At 40.4% G+C, this 15,260-nt stretch overlaps 2 protein-coding genes across 3 annotated transcripts; both read left to right on the top strand.

Moving 5' to 3' along the window:
• Window positions 1-46: 46 nt before the first annotated feature.
• si:ch211-218d20.15 lies at window positions 47-3,409 on the top strand. The gene is made up of 8 exons (XM_037280695.1): window positions 47-402; window positions 509-627; window positions 1,286-1,346; window positions 1,422-1,489; window positions 1,575-1,677; window positions 2,533-2,651; window positions 2,720-2,868; window positions 3,122-3,409. The coding sequence occupies exons 1-8, from the start codon at window positions 342-344 to the stop codon at window positions 3,228-3,230; spliced, it is 789 nt and encodes a 262-aa protein (XP_037136590.1). The 5' UTR covers window positions 47-341; the 3' UTR covers window positions 3,231-3,409.
• A 409-nt stretch (window positions 3,410-3,818) lies between these two features.
• Window positions 3,819-15,196, top strand: si:ch211-269e2.1 (cohesin subunit SA-2). 2 transcript variants are annotated; one of them, XM_037280692.1, is made up of 32 exons: window positions 3,819-3,960; window positions 4,202-4,303; window positions 4,407-4,497; window positions 4,915-5,079; window positions 5,139-5,235; window positions 5,315-5,403; window positions 5,476-5,547; window positions 5,897-6,101; window positions 6,379-6,518; window positions 6,590-6,663; window positions 6,731-6,854; window positions 6,948-7,046; window positions 7,397-7,476; window positions 7,556-7,663; window positions 7,724-7,844; window positions 7,916-8,025; window positions 8,113-8,218; window positions 9,148-9,240; window positions 9,318-9,404; window positions 9,916-10,116; window positions 10,341-10,417; window positions 10,481-10,568; window positions 10,665-10,745; window positions 10,973-11,065; window positions 11,140-11,314; window positions 12,683-12,819; window positions 13,090-13,191; window positions 13,266-13,423; window positions 13,494-13,610; window positions 14,123-14,283; window positions 14,721-14,790; window positions 14,878-15,196. In XM_037280692.1, the coding sequence occupies exons 2-32, from the start codon at window positions 4,254-4,256 to the stop codon at window positions 15,005-15,007; spliced, it is 3,501 nt and encodes a 1,166-aa protein (XP_037136587.1). In that variant the 5' UTR covers window positions 3,819-3,960; window positions 4,202-4,253; the 3' UTR covers window positions 15,008-15,196. The 2 variants fall into 2 exon arrangements, with proteins under 2 accessions (XP_037136587.1, XP_037136586.1); XM_037280691.1 differs by having other exon boundaries at window positions 7,916-8,039; window positions 8,115-8,218.
• The last annotated feature ends 64 nt before the right edge of the window (window positions 15,197-15,260 follow it).

The following is a 15,260-nucleotide window of genomic DNA, read 5'->3' as shown; positions in this document are numbered from 1 at the left end:
CTTTTCGCTAAAGATTACGTCATTGTAAGCGAGGAGGGGCGTTCACGGCCCCCACTGACTGCGGCTGCACGGCTGGCACTGGATGCAGGGCGTGTGTTGTGGGGGGTGGTCGCTGCGATGTATCCATCCGACCAACTGCTTAAATAGCACCCCCAAAGATCACCGGTGAACCCAACAAATAAGACATTTCGCCCAAATAGTTATCGCGACTCTCTTTTGACCGACACCCACACGAACGGGCTATCGCTGCTTCAAACATGCTTAAACTAGTCGCTCCTTCTTAGTTCCTTCCACCTGTACTCTATGCGTATTTATTTACCGTCACCAAAGTGATTTTTAAGATGGCAGGATGCTTATCTGAGCCTCTTTGTCAACCGAGTGTCTACCATGAGACGTTTAAAGGTGAGTCAATGCTAGCTTTTAAAAAATCCTCCATTTACTTTATTGTAACATGTTGTCCCGTGTGAGTTGTATTTTAACTATGCGTTGCTCGTGTGTGTGGGCTTAGTGGAGCTCCAGGTAAAGAGACCGTTGATGCCGTTCCACCTGAGTCCAGAGCAGGTGGCTGTGGAGATGCTGTGTCTCTGCGGGCAGCTGGACCTCCTCATCAGGGCGCAGATGCAAGAGGTAGAGGCGCACCCGAGCTTTCATGAACGCATCATTGTTGGTAGTAGTTAGCAGAGGCAGGGACGGCGCTACACCAGGTCTAGGGGGGGCAATAGACACATCAGAAATCGGCATAGTCCTTCTAAAATAAATTTAGAAATTGTTTCTCAGACGAACATAAATATGAGCAGCCATTCATATTCACACCGAATTAATGATTTTATTAATGTAACATACCAGTAAATGTTTTTGGAATGTAGGAAGAAACTGAAGTGATCAAAAGCACGCAGAGGCTTGAAACCCTGAACTTCAGAACTATGAGGCATCTGTGCTAGCCAGTAGGCAGGGTATTCAAATGTAAAAACAATAATCCTAGTCTAAACAATAAAAAGGACACAAACATTTTGAAGATTTAAATGTTCATTCAATGAAAAGTATATCCGTGATAATATTGAAAGCCTGTTTGGACTTTAAAATATTGTGTAAATTTCTAAGCATATTTTTTTTCCATGTGAGGCTGTATTTTTATTCAAAACTAATCTGACCATGTCAATGAAAAAGTAATGGGTTATTATTTTCTACAGTTTTTATGTTCTTCTCCAAGTGTACCTTAAGTGTCCAAGTCACTTGTTGGATTCATGTTTAAAGAACACAGACTGTTTTTCCATTCCCATGACAGTTTCAGGAGCAGTTAAGACAAGGCTGTAGCCCAGAGGAGTCAGACACCTTCCAAACCCAAGGTCAATGTGCCACCCCATTGTGCAGTATGTGAATATTGTGTTGTATTTCAATGTATTTCTGCTAACAACCTCCAGGATCGGAGATTCTCGACCAGATGCTGCAGTGCCTTGAACATCTACCAAAGCCTATGCCACAACTGGAGGTATCATGTCTTGCGCATGGCTGCAGAACAGGGGTGGGCAAACATAAAAAAAGTGTTTAATAAAGTCTATGTATTCCCTTCATAGGACTACCTGGACATGGTGGGTTTATCTGCAATGTTTCCACGTGTGGAGGTGTTCCTCATTCAAGGCAGCCCGGTGGACATGCTGGAGAGGCCACCAATGGACGGTAAGGATTTGCTTTCTAACATACGTACGTACATATTGCGTGAAATATATGAAGGTTTCCGCCAGCAATTGTATTATTGCAGTCCCTCAGAATGAGTGAAATGAAGACGGAGAGCTTCGACACGTGCATTCATTCTTTACTGAAGACATATGCTGGTTTTCATTTGCATCGGTAGATCAGTTGCATGTAAACACTGTGAAAACTATAAATACAAAAATAACACAAGTTGTCTGAAATAAGTTATACAGTGGCAAATCACCAAAAAGCGTTGCATGTGGTCGAGCCTTAACCTAAAGTTCAGTGTGGACGTGGCTACTGCAACCTAAAAAGATCCGTTTAACAATCCATTTAATCGTGCACGCCACTCCAAGCTCAACGTGTTGCCGCTGCGATTTCTGGGTCAGCGAAAGTGGAGTAAGTATGCGCAGGCGCCACCCAGTGGACATTTACAGTTATATTTAAAATACACACAATCCTATGCATCTTGTTGGCCAAGAACTATGTTGAAATGAGTTGAGGATTTGTATTTAGTCAAAGGTAGTGCTGTGCCGCCACCTTTTGACTTCTACATGGAATCGCTAAAACCGTTTTGTCAAACTAAGCAATCCCCAACTGAGATGCGATGCTCTGCCCACAATAGAAGGCATAGGCAAAAAGCTCTATAATTTTGTGGTGTTCATTTGTCAAGTGTACCTGGGGGCCTTTGCACAAAATGTATAATGAAATTAAATCGAATCACGCAAATGCTCATACGTATTTGTTTAATTATGTCATATTCTTCATAAATTGAGTATGCATGCTTCGAAGCACCATCAAAATGGACAAAGTCACAGCAAGAATATTCTTCCTTTGCAGATTATTTCTCCCACATTGCCAAACTGAATCAGCTGCTTGTGCTGAGTCAGCAGCTGGAGGAGGACATCAGGCACCTGGGAAGTCACAAATATATCGCCCACCAGCTCTCTGTTATATACGTAAGATCACATGCTTTCTTTTATTTTTGAGTGGCTTGCTTATAAAAAGTGACTTTTTTTTCCCACAGCAAGTAGTCAGTTCCTTCCACGGCGTCGACATCTTCTCCGAGACAAAGAAGAACATTGAAGCCAATTTTAAGGAGATGAAAGCGTCACTGGTGGTGGATAAAGAAGGCTCCAGGCAGGAGCCTCAGCTGGCTGCTCATTTTATCCACTGGTGAGTTCAAGTGTATCATGTAAAACAGAGGAGCAAAATGTCACACAGGTCCCATGAGGGTCATACTGTACATGAGAATATAGGATCCAACATTTCTTTACCCCACTAATTATTTTCATTAATAATGTGTTGTTGTTTTTTTTGGTAGGGGTACTTTTATTTTCATTATATGTTATTATGTATTTCTTATGGTAAAGTATTTGTATGAAATAACATGAAGATATTATACAATTGACCTTTCCCCCCCGTTTAGGGTATTAGACATTACTCACAAACTGACATCAGCAGTGTTGTTGCTACCGGAGGAGCTCACTGATGACCTTGACCAGGCCATGACCTTCATGTCCCAGTTTGTGTCTTGATGTTGCGTTACCACTACCCCCAGTGGACTTAGTTTTTTTAAGGACTCACACGGTGCTACGCCATTAGACTCAACGGTGGGTTTGTAAAATCCATTATAAAATTTGTCTGAATCTTGCACCAATTGTCTCCTTGTTAAGAATGTTTTTTATACCTGTGACAATAAATTTAAATGCACTTATTAGCTTGTCATGCGTGGGATTGGATTCTATCTATCTATCTATCTATCTATCTATCTATCTATCTATCTATCTATCTATCTATCTATCTATCTATCTATCTATCTATCTATCTATCTATCTATCTATCTATCCGTCCGTCCGCTATACTATTAATGGAGGTATTTTTTTTTTTTTTTTTTTTTAAAAACAACTTTAAAAAATAATTTTCCCATCGGAGATTCCCACGGAATTCAAGTAAAGAAAGGGAGAAGTGATAAACCACCCTTTCCAGCGGTACCTGAATGCAGCACAGCATAGACCAATCGGTTAAGGGGGTTAAAGGGGAGGAACTCTAGATATTGACGTATGTGGAAAATCCAATCACATAATTCCGGTTCAGCATTTCAGCCAATGAAAAACCTTCTGGCTTCCTGTAAACTTGACTGTGAGAGGCACTGTAAAAATATGGGGAAAAACATGCAACAATCCAATGAGTAATTTGTTTCTGACACGTTTTCATTTTAAAATAATAAAAATAATGTTCGCCAAAGGATTACCTACGACAATGAAGGTAAGGTTTCCATGTGTCCCTGACGGCAAATTGCTACAAACCCGATTGAAATGATGAGGATCGTTATCAAGCTTCTTCAAGTATCATTGTAGCAAGGGAATTATAAACTAGAATTCCCTTGCAACAAGTTAGCAGCACGTTTAAATGTTAATGTAAACACATGGAGATGGAGCAAAGTGCATTATGGTAGTCTTGAGGTAGTGTAGGCGTACTTAAATGATGGTCCTTCTCTGACTTTTAGATCAGAGAAACATTCCCAGTGAAGCAAGTCACGTGAGTGCTGTGGGAAGAAGATGATACCAGACCCCGCGTCTGCAGGCACATCCAGACCCTCTGAGCTGAAGTATCTTTTTTTTTTTTTTTTTTTTACATAAAAAAATAGGATGTTTTCTTCTACCTCGTTTATTTCACATCAATGGACAATAATGTCTCATTGTTTTTGTTAGTAAATGCTCACGTCAGGACGAAGCAAACTCCTCAGGAGTTGTCAACAATTCCGAGGATGAGTCCGGCAATGAAAACAGACACAAGAAAGGGGTAAGGTATTCATGGTGCATTGTAGAAAACTGTAAAATCGGAGATTTCAGTGCCTCAGTGAGGAAAAGTGCCTTAGAATGCACTGAAAGTCTGATTCACAAAGTACTAAAGTAGTAACATTTGCTTAACATTTGATCCATCTTAATTAATTGATTATAGAATGATTGCGTTACAAAGCATGTATCCTAATTTACTTGTATAGAATTTTTTTTTTAATCACATTGCATTAATGATAAAACTTTAAGCTGTAGTTTTCCAAACATAATACTGTAATTTCAAAAAGTCATTTCAATGGGGAGCATTTATTAAAAGTAAAGGGAAAGTGCATTACGAGCTTGGTCACAAAACGAATTAGACTTGTAAGTGATCTTCATTCATTTATTTTCCAACCGTGTTTGTCGGTTGTATGAATCACAGAAGCGGAGGAAAAGAACTCACAAGGAAGCGGAGAACGTCACAAGAAAAAAGACCAAGAGTCTCAGTTGCAGCGTTCGAAAGGACAATGTCTGCCATCGCAAAATTGCGCACGCGGAGGCCGTCACTCTGTTTGACGTCATCACAATGGGTCCGGACGCCATACGGGTAAGATCCACCGTTTAAACACTTCGGTGCTTTGGTGAGTCTGACTGACATCTGAGCAGGTGGTGATCGACGGCTGGGCGGAGGCCTACGCGGCCAACAGGGATGCATCCCTCCTCGACCTCATTAGCTTCTTCATCCAGTGCTGTGGTTGCAAAGGCAAGCAACCATCACACAATAATGATAATAGCTCAGCAAGCATGCACAATACCTAATGTGTTTTTGTTTTGTTTTGCAGGGGTGGTCACAGCTGAAATGTGTCACATCAAAAGCGACAGTGAGGCCATGGACAAGATGGTGGATGAGCTGGTGGAGGACTTGGATGAGGTCGGAAGATGTCAATTTGTTGTATCTGTAATGCAACTTTGGGCTAAGATTGCGCAAAATCCTGTGTTTTAGGTTGCCGGTCTGCAGTACAAAAGGTTTATGGTTTTTCCATGGATTCTCACAGTCACTTGGCCCACAGATACTGTAAGTGTTTTCTCCTCAGCTCACAGTCAGTCACTCAGTCAGTAATAATAACAATGACTTCACCATCAGAAAACTATTCCATTCTTTTTTTTTTTTTTAAAAGAGAGAGGAAGAGCATATTGGGCCCTATTTTGGTAGACTGCTCTGTGTAAAACTATATATTTTTAATTTATTTTGAATGACTCCAAGAATGTTTTTCCACAGCTCAAAAATATTTCCTCTAATTATTAATCTGCAATTGATGACAATCGCCAATTTCCACGGTGAAACATAACCTAAGAAAAGTAGTGCAAATTTGTTCATGCTAAAAATGTTTAAACATGTCTAATGCTTTTCTTGCCTTCTGTAGGACAGCATGGAGTACCCTCTAATCCAGCCTGCACCGTACAGCCGTTGGTTCTACTCGGAGCTGTGCGATTTTGTGTCTGTTTTCGTGTGCCAGTGTCAACACAGCCTCCTCTTCGACAGCTACTTGATAAACACACTGATCTCACTGCTCTCCGAGCTGTCCGACTCCCACATACGAGCATTCCGACACACCTGCACGCTAGCAGGTAATGCCCCCCCTACAACACACACACACGCACACACACAAAGTAATTTCAAAAATTTCATTTTATTGAATTAAACATCTTGTCTCCAAATATAAATGATGAGACCTAGTGGTTAGTGAAGTACCAATAAGGTAATTTTAAAGTAAGTTTTATGCTAAATTTAAATGGATAAAATATAACATCATCCCCTGTCCGTTTTGTTGTATGAATATATATATATTTATATTATTCAGTAGATGAATTGATCCTTTGATATGTTTTCCATCGTTTTGTTTAGCGATAAAACTGCTTAGCTCTCTGATTGATGTGGCTGTCAATCTGAGCAAAGCTGCTGAAAAGAGTCAAAAGCTGCAGCAGGCGCAGAGGCCAAGCAGACAGAAGGCACAAGTGGAGCAAGCACAACAGAAATTGAAGGAGGTAAGAGACCGGGCTTTCCCCTTTGTCAGCATACAAATAACATTCTAAACATCTGGTATTTTCTCTTCAAGCTGCAGGAGAAGAGGGCCGAGATTGAAAGCATGATGGACGTCCTCTTCAAGGCCGTTTTTCTCAAGAGATATCGGTAAACTACTCCGTGGTGCTCGGAACACATTGTTTAGAGCTCATATATTTGTGTGTGGGTGGTACAGCGACGTACTTCCAGAAATCCGTTCCATCTGCGTGGAGGAGTTGGGCCTGTGGATGAGGCTCTATGGCTCTGTGTTCCTCAATGACACTTACCTCAAATACATGGACTGGATGTCGTATGACAAGGTGAACAAGTTATATAACACACGTGACTAATGTAATTGTCTATTTCTAAAGACTCCTGTTTTCCATTTGCATTATTTGGGCATTGTGTTGTAGGTTCCAGATGTGCGTCTCAAGTGTGTCTTGGGCCTGCAGCATTTATACGGCGATCCCGTTGTTCTGCCTCAACTGACCCTCTTCACCAGCCGCTTCAAGGTTACCACACTTTGTTTAGTATGAGATGAACTCCTCAAACACCATCAATTTGAAGATTTTTTTTCCATAAATGTTTTTAGAGAACAGATTTTTTATTTCTATTTAGTCAATGTCCATCTTATGTGTAATTTGTTTACCAGTTCATGACATTTTTTTTACTTTTCCAACACTGGAAGAATCCAGGGAAAACCCACAGAGGCACGGGAGCCTGGATTTGAACCCTTTTATTTTATTGAGCAAATTTATTCAATTAATACATTGTATTTATTATTTGTTTTTGTTTGTTTACAATCCCAAAATATCAGTAAGAAAATGAATGGCCTCACCAATTAGTACCGCTTGTGTTCCAGGACCGTATGATCTCTATGACGCTGGACAAAGACAACGAGGTGGCTTTGCAGACAATGAAATTGCTGCTGCTCATCTCCAAGTTAGCCACCATTCCTGTGTCAATAATGATATTTCTTCTTTCATAATAGTGATTGTGCTCTCTGTCACTAACCCTTCAGAACACATGATGATGTGCTCACTGCAGATGACTACAAGCCTCTCTTTGAGCGTGTTTATTCCTCACAGCGCCCCCTTGCAGCCACAGCTGGGGAGCTGCTCTTCTTCAGGTAGAAAAATATATTTATATTTAGTTTATTCTCAATTTATTATAATTATATTTTTTTCAGGATTATCAGCACTGATGACCCTGCTGCTAAGAGTCAGCATGAAATAAGTCAAGAGGAGGATCATGAGCAACAAACGTTTACACAACTCAAGGCACTGCTGGAATTCCACCAGAATGCTAAGGTGAAATGCTCATTTAATTCAAATGCTTGCAATTAATGTGACATTACTAATACGTCAGTGGATGTTTACAGTTGCACAACCATGTAGTCTATCTTGTGGACAGCCTGTGGGACTGCAGTGGAGCCCTGCTTAAGGACTGGGCCACCATTACGTCTTTACTTCTGCAAGACCTTCAAGATCCCTTGCCGGGAACAGGTTGGGAGAACTTGTTCTTGTTGTAGCGTTTTTTTGTTGTTTTTTTTTTTAACAAATGATGTTGCTTGTTTGTAGGCTTCACTGGGGAGGAAGAAGCTGTGCTCGTGGAGATCATGCTCGCCTCCGTGCGCCAAGCATCAGAAGGACCAGTGCTGCCTGGGAGAAATGGTGCAAAGAAGGTTGCTTATTTTGTATAGTCACACTCATTACGCACACTCATATCTTTTTTTTGTTGGGATGAAGGTATTAAAGATGAGGAAAAGTTAGAAAAATGTAGCCTAGTAAGAAAAATATGCAATTTAAATCACAGGGGATGAATAATCCATGAGAAACTCTAAAATTAAGGGGATTTTATTCAAAGCTGTCGCCAGCAGTTTGATATGTACCTTAGTTAAGGTCAGAACTATTATTCAATCGATCCTAACCCTAACACCTTTCAAACAAAATAATACTAAAAAGGAAGTATTGTCGTGTTTAGAAAGTACTCTGAATGTTAGATAAATCGTTCAAAACGCTTACAATGCTCACTTTATAGTAATTTATGTTCAAATACGAGAACTAGCTGTAGATCCGTGAAAGCTTAATTGAAAAAATGGAAATAAATCAAATAAACTGCATGAAAAAAGAACACAAAAAGTACTCAGTTAACATAAAAAGTTATTCGCAAAGAATAGAATAGTCAAACTAAATAATGCCTAAATATGTGAGCTATAAAAGAGGCTTAAATCTTAAAAGCAAGAAAAATATTGTGAAATAAAATAAGCAGCCATCTAACAATTAGGAAACAAGTTATCAAGTGAAAAAGTAAATTACACCTAAACAGATAACATATAACATCATGAGTTAATAAAATTTTTATTGCATGCAAAGGAAAACATCCCGAGTTAAATTACATAAATTAAAAAAAAAAAAAAGAGTCACTGAAAATTACAGTAAAATAGAAGCCAGATGGATAATTTTATATTTAAGAAAATTGGAAAGGATCTCTTTTTGCAACTTCTCTAAGAGCACAGGACATTCAGCAAACTACTACAAATTTAATTGTGCTGTCCAACAACATTTCCAACACGATGAGTGGATCTTCATTTGTGTGTGTTTTTGCTACCAGATGATGAGTTCCAAAGAGAAGAAAGTTCAGGTTGACGACTGCACAAAGCTCACGCAGCATTTCCTCACAGTGCTTCCACGCTTACTTGCCAAGGTATGCCGACTTGCCTCCCTGCCAGTCATCAATTTACCACATCATTATGTTTGAATGACACCTATCGCTACCTTCAGTTTTCAGGTCGCTGGGATATTGTTGCTTCCTTGATGAGGATTCCTCAGTACTTTTTGCCAGATAGCCCCGAGGCCCAAAACACACAGGTCAGCATTCCAGCGAATTTTACACTTCAAGTCATGGAGTTAAAATGGGATTTTTTTAATGATGTTTACGCCTGTGTTAGTTTGTCTGCCAGTCAACAAGATTGAGGAAAAGCATGTCTATTATTAATTGTTTTTTATTAATAATAAATTGGTTAAATAATAAATTTAAATTAATATTTACTCAAGCAGTGCCGAGGCTTTCTTGTCAATTCAGCCCCCAAAGGTGGTTTGATTTAGGAACTTGAAATTTGATAACTGTGTCCATCATGAGGAGAGTCACAAACAAGTTCCCATCCCCAAAATGCTCATTTTGATTTAAAGTGGTTGTTTTTGGAGCATGCTGGCCATTCCTGGGGGTCCTTTACACGTTGTCAAATTGCTACCAGACAGATGGATGAGAGCAAATTTGAAAGAATGTTAGTTTTTGTCATTGCGTGTGAGTGGAGGATAGTGCAAAAATAAAACATAAAGCCCTACTGTTCATTAATTGTGGATGCCAACTTCTTCTCAGTTGGTGTCCAGGCTGTTAGAGGAAATTCGAGCTGTTCTGGAGGTCCACTCAGACGCAGCCGTTCTGGAGGTGGCGTCCCGCACGTTCCTTAGTCTGTGTGCAGAAGAGACCACCTGGGGCTCCATGGCCTTGCCTGTCAGAGATTCCATAGTCCAGGGCTGGGTGGATCACCTGAAAGACCTGCTCACCGACTCTCTCATGGTGAGCTTTCCACCAGGACTAGTAAACTCATGAATTAGAACATTGCTTTTGAATGTCAGATCAAGAAATAAAATTTATTCAACATCCTTGCAGCACTCAAACTTCAGTTATCTCCATCTTGTCTCATTGAAAGGGAACCCTATTGATTTATTTATGATATTCAATTCAAGATGTTTGATCTACAAGAAGAGTTTCCATGCAAACAGCAAAGTTCTTTTCTTCAGGGAGGCATCTTCTCTGCGGGTGAAAAGCAAACCGGAGACCTTTTAGTCACACTGAAGAAAGTCAGCACTTTTCACAAGTAAGTGAACAAATTGAATTTTTGTCAAGATCTTCCGCTCACATTGCTTATGTGTTCCGACAGCTGTCACGATCTGTCCAGTTGGAATCTCTTCGACCTGCTCTTGCCTCTCTTGCCGGTAGAGGGTAGCCAGGAGGGGGCGCCACCTCTGGTGATTAAAGCTACCTTTGACATTTTAAGATTTCAAATATTTAATGTGACTTTTTATGCCTTTGCAAAAAAGAACAATGTTTTTTTTTTCTGACAGGTGTTAAAGGAAGTGTTACAATGTTTGTGTTACTGTGTTTTCTGGTCACTGAGCACAAGTAGTGAAATGCTGAACTCTAGGGTGAGTTACTGTAAAATGTCACACACAACATGATTACTAAGGTCATAATTCTCAATTGTGATCTGGCTATCAAAAACGACTCACAGTGCCAATCTACACCATTGCATACACAACAATGAACATTCTGTTAAATTACAGCCTTATTGTTTTAGTAAAGGCAGAATTTGTGATATGTGTTGTTATTAAATATTGTTGATATAATACATTATACTTGTGTGTTTTATTAGGACAAAGCTGTGTCCCAGAGACTCCAGGTACGTTTGTTCAGTGAGGCAAGCCATCGTTGTCTCTCCCACCCCGACCACAGCGTCAGGCATCAGGTACAAAGTGTCAGTTATTTAGCATAATCCACTCATCCCTCACCCAATTTATTTATTTATTTTTTTTATTTCAGGCATTCCTGGGTGTTTGTGACGTCTTGAGCGCTCACTCCTACCAGCAACAAGTTTGGCGGCCCACCTCCTTGGGCCCCCTGCCCTACACTCCCACACCCAAACTGCAGGTGGCGCTGTTGAACTTTGTCTGTAAAAACGTCTTTGTCGGGCCAGACGGTGACCACGAACGCAAAGGTGAGAGGTTAGCTGTTGAGTAGTTTAGAGATACTAACTACACTTTTGTGTTGTTTTTGTTAATTGTTAAAGATCCCATGCCATTTTTTTTGTTTAATAACAATAATGTAAAAAACAATTAAAGTGATATGAACATGAACTGTTACAAGAGAATAATACATAGTACAGTACTATAAACCTTTTGTCTGTGCAACTTCTATTTGCTCATAATATACTTTATAATGAGACCACACAAAGATAAAACAATTAAACTCCTATAATAAAATATTAAAAGTAAACAATTACTAACCTTTAAAAACATTGTCATGTGTAACAAGTCTGTGACATTTGTATCATAAAAATTGTTGCAAACTGCAAAATAGTCAATCTGCTTTTAAATGCTGTAGAACCCAACTTGCACACCAGGTGGCACCCTCGCTCTGCGTTTGTGTTGTCATGGCATTTTCACCTGCAATTGCAAAAAAATTCATTTGTCTCATGTTACATTTGTGACAACAATATGGCCAAGCACCTAAAGGATGCATTATGTTTTGGTGTGTATTTTAAGATGACAAAAATATCTTTGTAAATTAAAATAGGAGGTGATAAATTCCTTCAGCGGTTTTTAATAACTGTACTACTCTGAATGGACTATTGCATCCAAATATGGTTAAGAGAGGAGCGAGTGGTCTGGTGGAAAGCTTTTCAATGTTCAAAGCAACACACTAGACTAGAGGATTATTGCTGCTGTTTTATGGGATTAGCCTGCTAACACTTTGGCTTTTATGGACACTTGTTCTTGTGTGAAAGATCATGGCGAGGCGAAAGCATCATCAATTGGCTTCAATCTCTTTTTCCGTGAGAAAAATTCACGCAACTCTGGTTCACCACCTCGCTTGTTTTATTGGCCTTGCCGCCAATTGAAGCCACATGCTGTCACCGCAAAGACCTTCACGTGTAAGCTTTAACGTTACACCTGCTAAAATCATTGTACTGAGGCCCGCTGTTGCAGCCTACCACTCGCAGTTAGATGGAAGTATAAATACTGAGGTACCTTGTCTTGCGAGCAAAGATGCAGAGACATGTAAACCGCATTCGTATTCGGCCGTCAGCCATGAAACATCATATGGTGTCTTTGTACCTCAGATGTGCTTGACTATAAACATTCAAGTAAAGTAATCCACATGCTGGGTGGTATCATAGCTGCATGTTTGATGTTGAAACAAACATAAGATTTTGGAATATTTTTTTCTTTTGTACTTACAAAGTCAGGATTTGGATCAATACTTCAATTTCTAGCAGTCTTTTTTTTTTTACACAAATATCTGTCAAGTTTTGCCATCTCTGGCCACTGATAACGTCTCTTCTCTTCTACGTATTTCCACTCAGCCTGCCGGCATTCCGAGGAGGACAAGAATGAGGCGCTTCATACAGAAAGACGCACGCTGGCTGCCTACTGCAAGCTCATCCTACATGGCGTGCTGGAGATGAGCATGGCGGCTGACATCTTTACCTTCTATGTGAAGGTATGTTGTCAGTAAATCTAGATTGCATGTGGAAAGGTTATAGTAGCCCTTTGACCTTAGACATGGAAGTGCCAAGAACATAGATGAACACATCAAGAGCAAGTATTGATGTTGAAAAACATTCACACGGCTGAGGTAGCTCAAGTCAAAGCTCAAAATAAAGCATGTTGCTCACTTGAGCACTCGCCCATGTCACAGAATTTTCGCTCTCACTCTTCTTCATTTTTGCCTGTTATGTTGGAGTGTTGTGACTTTGTGGTTGTCCTTCAGTATCAGAGCAACTTTGGTGACATCATCAAGGAGACCATTCATAGGAGTCGACTCGTTGATAAGCTCGAGAGCGCTCATACGTTGGTGCTCTCCTTACAGCAGGTAAGTGAACGTTCATAAACTCTTCTATGAATAACTGTAGAGGCATTTCTTGATTTCTGTTGTGTCCCGGCTAGCTGTTTGTGCGTCTGAAACACGAGCAGGAGGCTGGAGGATCGCTGCACATCCAGCAGGGAGTCCAGACCTTCAGCAGCATCAAAGAGCTGGCCAGACGCTTCGCCCTCACCTTCGGTGACCTCGTCAAGTTTCGCGAATGCCTGGTCCTCATCCACAGGTCAGCCGGTGGACGTGCATGTCTGCTCTGTTATGTTCTGTGCCTGAAGTGTCCACGTTATGTTTTTCAGGAGCGGCATCGACTTTGTCTTCCGGGATTTTGAAAGTTCCACACCAACTTACCTGTCTTACTTGAGCATCCTTGCCGAATTTTCTTGCAAGTTGCTCAAACCCGACAAGAGGACAGTGTGAGTGTTCCCGCACCATATCCTCAAAGATCTGGGTGTATTAGACACAAGCAGTGCTTTGCCACCACGATATAGCAAGATACTATTTTGAAGTAAGTTGAAGAGTTTCATTAAGATATAAGTAGCGCTTTGCCGCAATTTTGTGCCAAGAACGTATGTTGAAGTAGGTTGAGGAGTTTTCATTTACAAAAGAAGCAGTGATTTCTTGTCTCATTGCTACCATCTTGTGCCAAGGAACAATTTTTAAGGAGTTGATGAGTGTCATTATGACAAGAGTAGTGCTAGGGTACCATGTCGTCACAGCTATAGGCAATTCTTTACCTTTTTGAGTGGGCCATTAATCACTCGCGAATAGTTGCTATTCGCGGCAGGAATCCTTACTGTGATGCATGTGGGAAAGAATAGCCAGAGTTGCTAACCTATCCCAAATGTGTTCCCAACGTTAAATGTGGGTTGACTCTTCTGCAAGGATACAAGTGGTTGTCACTGCTGAAATATGTGCGCGAATGCAGGCTAGCCTACTTGCAGAAGCACACCTCTGATCACGTGGCGGACCTCAGGGAGGAGTGCTGGCAGCCGCTCCTCTACTACCGGAGCTCGCTATTGGCCGAAGGAGATGATGCCATCTCTCACGGTAGCTTGGACTTGAAGCAGCTTGGCCGTTCTATGCATGGTCAGTTTTCATTAAGAAATATAATCATTACGATACATGGTCATTTTTTTTACTCAATAAAAGCCTTACTATATACTTATAGCCTTACTATACGTGGGCTTTTTTTTTCCTACATGGTCTCTTTTATATAAAAAAAAAGCCTTACTAAAAAGGATAATTTTTTTGCTAAAAAAAACCTTACCGTACATGTTAATTTTTATACAAAAAATGGCCATCTTTTCTGCATAAAAACCTTTACTTTACATGGTAATTGTTTTGCTTAAAAAAGCCTTGTCTAACACATCCAAGTGCTAACCAGACGGTGTGTATACATAAATGGACACATCTAGAGATTTTTTGGACTGTGACAGTTGCAATGAAAGCTCAAGCTGTGAAAGAAAGAACATAAAGCCTATTATCTGGAGCCAACCTTCATGTTTCTTTTGTTTTCCCCCCAGGTACCAAGTCTTTAGGACCACGAAGTCCCACCGAGCCCCATTTTGGAAAAGTTCACAGATTGGGTCCTAGGTGCAGATTGTAAACTTTTCTGTTGATTATTGTTTCCTTACCTGTTCACCAATTGAATCTTCATCTGTCATCTTGTATGATACTCAGTAACAAGATGACGCGTAGCTTGGAACCTCTCGTGAAAAGACCCCCACCTCAAAGAACACTCAACGCTGAGGCATGTGATGATGACGACGACGACGATGATGATTTAGATGGTGTCGAAGTTGAACTCTAACGAGGTTTTGGTGCTCTCACTCCTTTTCTCTTTCTCTAATGTACTGTGTATTGTGTTTTAACATGTACACATACTCTCTCGTATTTATTTATAGCTGCAAACTTGCCAGGATATGGCCAATGTATCCACACGTATTCAATAATTTCTGGTGTCTGTTACAAATGCACGTATGTGGAGATTTTCACTATTAGTGAGTTTTGGTATGAGCTAGGGTTAGGGTTAGAGCTAGAGCTAGGGTTAGGGTTAGAGCTAC

This window comes from Syngnathus acus, chromosome 21, assembly GCF_901709675.1.
Source record: "Syngnathus acus chromosome 21, fSynAcu1.2, whole genome shotgun sequence".
NCBI lineage: Eukaryota > Metazoa > Chordata > Actinopteri > Syngnathiformes > Syngnathidae > Syngnathus > Syngnathus acus.
The sequence above is the reverse complement of the archived record's forward strand: the minus strand, read 5'-3'. Positions and strand labels throughout refer to the sequence as shown.